At 41.2% G+C, this 8,826-nt stretch overlaps 1 protein-coding gene across 1 annotated transcript; it reads right to left on the bottom strand.

Moving 5' to 3' along the window:
- Positions 1-966: 966 nt before the first annotated feature.
- Positions 967-7,024, bottom strand: tmem91 (transmembrane protein 91). The gene is made up of 3 exons (XM_036537390.1): positions 6,179-7,024; positions 3,664-3,810; positions 967-1,756 (listed from the first exon to the last, which is right to left on the bottom strand). Exons 1-3 carry the CDS (start codon positions 6,596-6,598, stop codon positions 1,601-1,603), a joined length of 723 nt encoding a protein of 240 aa, XP_036393283.1. The 5' UTR covers positions 6,599-7,024; the 3' UTR covers positions 967-1,600.
- Positions 7,025-8,826: the final 1,802 nt, after the last annotated feature.

The following is an 8,826-nucleotide window of genomic DNA, read 5'->3' as shown; positions in this document are numbered from 1 at the left end:
AATGTATGCCCTTAGCAACTGTTGTTGAATACTGTTTTTTTAATATAACATAGCTTACTGGGTCATATCTAAAGACAGGGAGGCATTTTTAAGGTTGGTAGAGGCAAGGCTACATGGTAAAGTGAAAGTTCTGTGTGGATTTACTGTGTGCTGAAAAGTAATGTCACTGACATTTTTTGCAACACAGACCTACTAAGATCAAGTTTCACAGATAGTTTGATAACCTGCCCATGCACTCCAGAATATCCTGTCACATGGTAAAATAAATCTCAGTGCATTGTCATCTCGGCTCGATCGCTATGCTTTTCAAAGCCTTATAATGTCCTCCAGGAAATGGCTCTCTTTCCATGTTCTCTTCTTATGATGGTGGCGAGAAAGACATCTACTACAAATGGTATACTTATCCACAATATTTGATTGTAAATGAGATGTTGATGTCATTGAGATTCATGCTGAGAGATGATATTGACAGCCAAAGTGGAGAAACGGTCCATATTTGTCAACTCGGGAAGGGAGGCACATTCACATTGCCTCTGTAGCTACCCTAATGGTATGACTCAGAGCTGTGTGTGTTCTGCAGATTTCCTGCCAGAAGCTAGTCCTAAAATGAAAAGCTATTTTTTTTTCCTTTATTTCTATTTTGGTCATTTTTTTAGATTGTTAAAATCACATCATAGACTTTTTTGATGAGGATACATCTTAACATTTTGCACTCTGCTGTCACCACTGTTACCACACTGCAATGCTTTTCTTACTTCCCATTTTTTTTTTATGTCTTTCTTCAAAGTGGAGTCCGTTTTTGGCACATTTGCTGTGAGGGAGAACCGGACCCTCAACGGTTCTGAAAACCCCTCACTGCTCATTTTCTCACGCCTAGAGCTGTTCCTTGCAAATCTGAGATTAAGGAGGATGGGCAAGCAAAAACACAGATGAATCCTTATGATTTGGATCCTTCTACGGCTTCAGTGTTCTGGCTGAAAGTCCCCTGCTCCTGTAGTGAGATCTCCCAGGGGCCTCTGCCCCGTTGGCTCATCTCTCTGTTCCACAGCGAGGTCGCTTGCGACAGTCAGGTCCTCTGTCCTTGTCAAGGCCTTCGGCAAACCCAGAGTCCTCATCAATAAATTCCCTTGCCAGCTCACACAGCACTGCCAAGGTACAGCTTGGCACTTACAGTTGTGACTGAGAGAGACAGTTCCCCCTCCAAAACTGCACAGCTCAGACGGGATTCTTATGTTGTAATTGTCACAGTATTGTTATCTGTAAAATTGACATTATCACTATGATTCTGTTGGAACAAATATGATGCGCAATGTTGTCACAGACCAGTTTAACCTTATTCTTCTCACATTCCAGTGTCATCCTTAGGTCTCATTTAAGACTCTACTTAAACCATAAACCAGTGTATATAATATAATCCAATCTGAAACAACGTCCAGCCAACTGCATGATTTTTCAGGAGTCCAACGTTTTCTGTTCCAGACCCAGTCCAGGTGAGTCTTGAGTGAATGGTGGAGGGTTCCGAAGGGTTTGGATGGGTTGAGAGGGGCATTGTGTGTGCATGTAAAAGGAGAAAGGGTGAGAGTAATCTTAAAGCGATCCGTTAGGGTGGTTTACCAGACAAGTAGGAGATGAGGGCAGCGATGGCACACACGTATGTAACAATGCCAAAGATGATGGACAGCACAGAGAGCCAGAGTGCCTGGCGAGAGGCCGCGTTGGCTCTCTGGAAATCCCCCTGAGCTGAGGCTTTGTTGGTCTGCAAGGGGGAAGAGAGTAGGAATGGCAAGCAGTAGCCAGGATCAGAAGGAGAAAAGGAGCAGAGAGTTAGTATTGGCTGTAGAACTGTACATTTACATATTACAGATAGAAAACTCCCATTTTCCATATCTGTCATGAAGTCCCAGCATCTCTTTCCATCATATAGATTTTCCTCTCAATCCTTCATGGGTCTACTTACATTTATAGATTCAAAGGATTCAAAATAAAACTTCATCTTTAATATAAGAAAAAAAACATATATTAATGATAATGAAATAAAATACCACAAATACAAGATCATTTGTAAATAACATTCCTCTTTCACAAAGTATACTAACAACAAACAACACACAGAAGTTTCTCTCTCTCTCTCTCTCTCTCTCTCTCTCTCTCTCTCTCTCGCTCTTGCTCTCTCTCTCCACCCTTGACCTCATGTCTTTCTCCACAAGCGCCATTTTGGGAAGCATACAGCGCATCATTGAAAATCTATCACCTGAGGCTGCTTGTTGTTACTCTAATTAAACCTTAACGAAGGCCATTGATCTAAATGCATGGGCCCTGAAGTGCTGTCAGTTAGCTGTGCACAATGGGTAATGGAAAGATTTGTTCAGATCCATATTCATTAACTGGTATGGACTGTCAAAGCAAGGGAGAGCTATGTGCATGTAAGATGGAGAGCAGAAAAAAGCCCATAGCAATTTTTCCTGACCACCCAGTCAAGAGCGTTAGGTATACCCTGAAATCAGAACCTACTGTGATTGTGCATGTGAGATTCGCATCCTTTACAGTTTCATTGCTTAAATTATTTCACTTAATTTAAAGGGAGTCAGCAGAGAGGCAAAGCAGGGGGTAAGGGCATTCTTTCATATACCTCTTAAAAATTGTTATATGCCAATACTCGGTGTCTTGTCTGATGTTAATATGTTTTGGGAGAGGGCAATATTATGAATTTACTTCTTTCCTATTTCTCTTTTATGCTGTCCTGTGTTATTCTGAGAGAAGGAGAGGAGGGGGGGATGGAGATGTTCACTCAGACAGCACACATGGCAAGCTCTTTGCTTCCTTGCACCATTTTGTTGTTCTGGTGCCATAATCTCCCAAATCTGTTAGGATTTCACCAGGATTACTGGGTGTAATTAGGAAACATCCCTATGCTGGCACAGGATGCTGTAAAACAGTGTCACAAAGGCTTGCTAAAGCAGCCGCTGTGCTGCTCTGTACCTACACAACGAGAATCCACATATCACGCTATTTCAAGCTGCCAGCTGTAAACTTCTGTAGTGTTTTAATAGTCAATCTGAGCTGTAAACCCAGTAGCCCTCACTGATGACCTCATCCAGAGCCTTCAAGCACATTGGTGACACAAGGCCCTTTGCCTCAAGTGTTTATCATTTTGGAGAGAAAGAGCTACGGAATCAAGAATGAAACAGCGTGAGGACGTTCTAATTTTTGGTCTGTCCATCCAATGTATCTTCTCTCTCATCCTCTCTCTCCTCACCTCATTCTGTCTGTTTCTATCTGTCTATTGACATTCCCTTCTATTCACTTCCCAGATACCATCTGTCATTCTGAAATCATTACATACCAGGAAAAAACAATTTAGATATTAGAACGTTGTAACATTAATCTATTATGTTAAGTTAAACATGGTATTTCTGAGTTATAATTAGTGGTTAATTAATGATTTCAAGACCACAAATATGAAATAATTCCTGCGTCCCTCTTGGATGAGGTTACAGAGGCTTTCTCATGGCAGCAATGGAATGTTTCCAGGCTTGAATACATCTGCCCTGTTTTGAGTTTAGTGTCGTTTCACATCCATGACTTGATTTACAGTGGCTGTTCTCAACACTAAAGCATAGCTGAACCTCTTAACATTAGAAAAAAATGGACTTTCTCAGTTACCTTTTGAGAAAGGTAGAAAGCAGCGATCCCCAGAGGCCAGAAGCAGCAGAGCATGGAAAAGAAAGCCAGCCCCAGGTAATCTTGAGGAATCATCAGCGAGAAGTTACTTTCGCTGTCAGTGTCACTGAAATCGTCACTCGAAGAATCCTGATGACACAAGCAGATTAACATTTCTGTACTGTACTTTATTTTACAGCAATTTTTAGTGAACTTTCCCAACAAAACTGAAGCAAAATGGTGACCACAAGAGCTAAGAGGTGGAGTACGTAAGAGCTCAATTTGAGTAGGTAAGAACTGCAAGAGTGACAAAATTGGGAGACTCGATATTATTTAAGGTGATATATACATCCACATGGTACATCCATATTTTGATACATTACACAAATGAGGACATTTTAATGCATCTTCAGCCATATATAGGCCTACACAATATTTGCAATACATAGCAATTTTCTTTGAAGAAACAATGATGTGGTTGTCAGTAACAAAGACGTTTTTGATTATTTCAACTTTTATTTTATGTCCACGCGTTCTGGACATTGGATATTGAATATTGTGATTAACAACATACACGTTGATCAAATCTTTTGTTCACAATGAAATAATAAAATATATGTATTTCATTGTTTATTATTTATTTCATTATTTCAGTATTTGTATTTAAACATGTTGCTTTTGGGTATAGATAACATGATATTGGCTTACAACTATGGTATGTTTGTACTTTTGTTGTTTAGTTATTGTTTAATGTATTTCTGAACAATGGATAAACTTTGCTGGTACCTAAAGTAATGTGACTGAATGAGGTTATCCCAGATGCACACTAGCAGTACTGCCTGCAGGCTAAATATGAATCATGTTTTTGAAAAGAGCCAAGTTTTCAGTCTGTCTCCATCTCCCTGCCTCTTCCTGACTTTTTTTTTTTGTTTCTTTCCAAAAATCATCTTTTTTATTTTGCACCAGATGTGGTTTATGAATTATTCACCTCATCTAGCATTATGTTGAACACATCCACCCCTTACCCCCACCCTCACTCCCCCCAATCCCGCCTACGGCCTCTTTTGTCGGCTATTAAGATTAAAAAGAAAACAGCAGAGAAGGAATTAATATTTTTCCATCACATAATGCATTTCAAAGAATAGCTCCCAGGGATTCTGCATGGTTAGTTGGACACATACCTCCGTGTGGTCTCTTTGTCATTATGAAAATGCTCTATGTGGGTAAAATCGATCACCTCTGTCACAGTTCATGTCAGTTGACTATCAGGCACTCTTTAGCCCCTGGCAGCTACAATAAAGTCAGGGCCAGTCTCTAAGGGAAACATAATTTATTGAAGAGCATAAAGTCAGCTCGGGTAATAGATCAGGGTCATGTAGGGCACTCTAAGGGTTGTCACTCCGATACTGTGTTCACATTATTGATCATATTAATTCTGTCACTCCAGGTTACTGTGTGCACAATAATGGGACATTTATGTTTTTTTGCCTTACACTAAAGAGCTAGGTCTGTATCTTCTTTGGAAAGAAGAAATAATAGAAGAAAATCTAATCTTATAATCTATATTAGTAATATGCTAGCGAGGTACTGCCATTGTACCCTAGAGTAAGGTATTGTTCAGAACCTGCACTGCAGCTGTAAGTACCCAGCATTATAAATGGGTAATGTGTGGAGCTAGGCAAATACATAAGTGTAAATAAATAGATGTTTAAAATATATTTTAAAATATATATAGATCTTTCATATATATATATGAAATATATGAAAGATCTATATTAAATTAGACTTGACAAAGGCAGAACTTTATTTGTTGTTTTTATTTTGGTTAGTGTCTTGAGTTTAAATGACTTATTCTGCTAAAATGGGATTAGTGCCACATGAAACAGGCATGGGGAGTGTGTTATATTCCCATGCTGTTTTCCAGATTTGATGCAGTACTTCTGTAAGATACCCACTGAGTTCCAACTGGTTCTCTCATTTTTTTGTCCTGTCCCTTTGGGTCTTCCATCTAATTACATATATTCCCATTCTCTTGCTCTTCTTTTCTCTGATGCTTTCTAACCTCCTAATCAGTATAGCAATATTCATAAAGTTTTATAAAATCAAAGGAAGATTTTAGAAGAATTTGCTGTTGTATCATATTTCAATCACTTACACTGATAATATGTAAACCAGTTTACCTTACTGCACAAATTGACAACTTGCCTGTATTTCAACAATTAATTTCAATTATATTAATATTCCATATTCTTCTGAGGACACTGTTACATATTATACAAGGACACCTGACTGAAACTCCAACAAGCATCTGACTAAAACCAGACAGTGAGAGAGATTGACCTCATGACAACATCATGTCAGAGATTGTCCTGTGCTATTATTGGTGGTATTGACAGTATCTTTATTGTCTCAGAATCTGTTCTGAGGAGTGCCTGGTCAGTAAGATAACAGCATACTTGTCAATATGGACACAAGTTTGTTCTTGGAATAAATCAAGCTGGAAAAATGGGAGCCCTACCTCATAATCTGGCAGCAGGTCGTCCTCATCATCCATACTGTAGGACACACTGTGTACGTCTCTCACCTCCCTGAGAAACTTCCTCTCAAGCGGGGACCCAGGACCAAGGTCCACAAAGGTTGTTTCCAGGTAGTCCTTGCTGTGCAGACCCAGGGAATCAGTGTGGCCCCATAATGGGGCAGGGGTGTAGAAGGATTCAAGTGTGCTGGGCAGAGAACATGGATCCAAGAGCTGCTGTTGGGGAAGCTCTGGCGGGGCACAGTAACTCCTCCAGGCCAGAGGGGGCAGTGTCTTCTCCTCTTCACATCTCACCAAGATGCCCCTTAACAGCCCGCTGCCTCCAGTGCTGCTGCTGCTGCTACCACAGTGCTTGGGGCTGCCGCCCAGCAGGGGGTGCTCCAGCTCATCTAGACTCTCCATTCTGTGCTGGAAAAGGCGGCTCGATTGGCTGTGACGTCATCAAACGCCGGCTTTATATCTGATCTCTGCACTTCGCTTTGAATTTACTTTAAAGTTGCAGCTGGGAATCCGACAGTGGTAATAGTAATAATCCAGTAAAGATCCCCTTTTTGTATTGTGTAGTTTGTTTTCAAATCCAAATCCAGCTCGGATTGGCAGATGTGGAAGCTTCACTGTAGTGACGGTGACTGTTTTCTCTGTTTAGGGTTCAGAAAGTGTTGGCTGTTTTAAGATCCTGAAACTTTTGCAGAAGCATTTGATTCCTTTTTCATATCATCATAAAATTGTTTTCTACCAAGGCTTGACGACTCAATTTAGTTTTAGATGAAAAATAAAAAATCAGATTGCGATGCAAAATCCCATCCAGCACAAAGAAGATTCCTTCAAGGGCTAACAATATTAGCCAAATTAGAATTATGGTTAATGCGTCAGACTTTTATAAAAGGCAATTACCTCCTTGCCGCAATGTTCACCTGTGAAATTTTTCATTTCATGAAGGTTATATTTGCTAAAAATAGAACAAAGCCCCAGAGACAAAAACAGAGTTTAACAAATGGTTGGCTGGTTGATAAAGACATACTGAAGGAAACTGAAAAACCTGAGCAGTTTACAAAATGTTTAGAGAATGTACCGCAAATGTTGTCAATATAACAATTGACATAAAGCAAAATGACCTTGTTTTTTGGGAGACTGTCCAACTCAGGAGTCTGTTTTTTTTTTTGGTGCTTTATTTCAAAAGCATCCTGTACCACCTTTCAGCATGACTTGGGAGAGGAAAGCTGTAGTAACAGGATCCCCCCCGTCTCTCTGCCTCTCCGTGCAGTGTTAATGGATGGCCCGTTAGTTTGTTGTTTCAGGGGAGGCAATGATGAAGCAATCAGAGTCCTCTCACATTGATTTATGGCTGTGTGTTTGCTTCCAGCAGTGGGACCTCTCCTTGGGGACATGTATTTTTAATGCGCACGGTCTGTAGAGCGGGAGTTTCGGTCAGGACAGGGAAGGTGTCGGCGGCCGTTCTGTCAGGTGGCCCTGTCCCCTGCCAGTGCAGCACGCTGTAGCTGAAACAAGAATAGTGTCAGAAATCAAATTCTTAACCTGGTGAGGAGTTCTCCTGTCTTTGAGTCCTTATTGATTTATATTGTGCTTTTGTGCGATGGAGCCAGATAGTCACCAAAGGCAGAGGGTGAACTGGAAGGTTTGTGCCCCAGGCACTGATGTGGACTCTATTCTGGGAACCTGTCTGACACAATGCTGAGCCACAGAAAAGGCAGAAGGCAGGACAGTTGAGGCATGCTTTGAGAAAGGGCACCTGCCAGTACGTTTAAAGGAGATACGGCCAATTTCAGGGCATGAAAGGTAGAGAAGCACGGCATCCCTTCAGACAAGCTTGTGGGTAGCTCTGCAAATGTCTAGCTCTGCTGTTACAGTGTTGGATACTACCGTATGTGAAATTTCAATCTCAAATTCTCCCTGCAAACAATCCTCAAAGCATGTTCACAGTGAAAACCTGGGATCTATTCCCTGACAGAGATGTCGAAACAATGCCAGTTAGAGAGAGCTGCAGCCCAGGTTTAGTTAAAGGAATGTTCTCTGTTTGTGTGTGCATGCCTCTCTTCAGCTGGGAATCAGATAAAGTGGTAAACCACCCAGTAATGCCAGGAACAGGCACCTTCACCACTTGATCGTATAGGACATTGCAAATTAACTCACAATCAACATTGACATTGATATTATGTTTTGCTCTTACAGTTTTAATCTTTTTTTTTAAATTTCATTTAGTCTTCATTGGTTTGTTTCCCTATTTCTTCCTCTTGGAACTCCTGAGGCCCTCAGCTGGCCTGGTTTTACAGGTACCCTAAATTCTGAGGAAGGGTCCCCCGGAATGGCCCAGGCCCTTTGTCCTCTCTGCTCGCTGAGGATAACGGATAGTGCTGGGTGTGTGAAACACGCCAGCCCTGTCACCGTCAAAGAGAGCCCACTGACTCATCCCCAAAAGAGTCCCAACTGTGTCCTCAGCTCTTTCAGCCACTGACAAGTGAAGGTGACAAGTCAGCATGGGGGACATTTTCCTCATCTGCAACCTTGTCGTGTTCTTTGGGAAGGACATGTTTGTTTATCAGCAAGACTCGGTGCTGGAGTCCATAAATGTCTAAATGGTTATAAATCCAGCAGGAAGCAGCTCATGTTTA

Source organism: Megalops cyprinoides, chromosome 9, assembly GCF_013368585.1.
Source record: "Megalops cyprinoides isolate fMegCyp1 chromosome 9, fMegCyp1.pri, whole genome shotgun sequence".
NCBI classification, from domain to species: Eukaryota; Metazoa; Chordata; class Actinopteri; order Elopiformes; family Megalopidae; genus Megalops; species Megalops cyprinoides.
Note: the sequence above shows the minus strand (reverse complement) of the source record. Positions and strands in the feature narration are given on the sequence as shown.

Excerpts from the sequence above, each read along its gene's own strand:
- tmem91 (XM_036537390.1), bottom strand. The coding sequence starts at position 6,598 with ATGGAGAGTCTAGATGAGCTGGAGCACCCCCTGCTGGGCGGCAGCCCC. Across the intron at positions 3,811-6,178 it reads ACCTGCTGCCAGATTATGAG|GATTCTTCGAGTGACGATTT; the intron begins GTAGGGCTCCCA and ends TTGTGTCATCAG. Across the intron at positions 1,757-3,663 it reads CTTTCTACCTTTCTCAAAAG|ACCAACAAAGCCTCAGCTCA; the intron begins GTAACTGAGAAA and ends TCCCCCTTGCAG.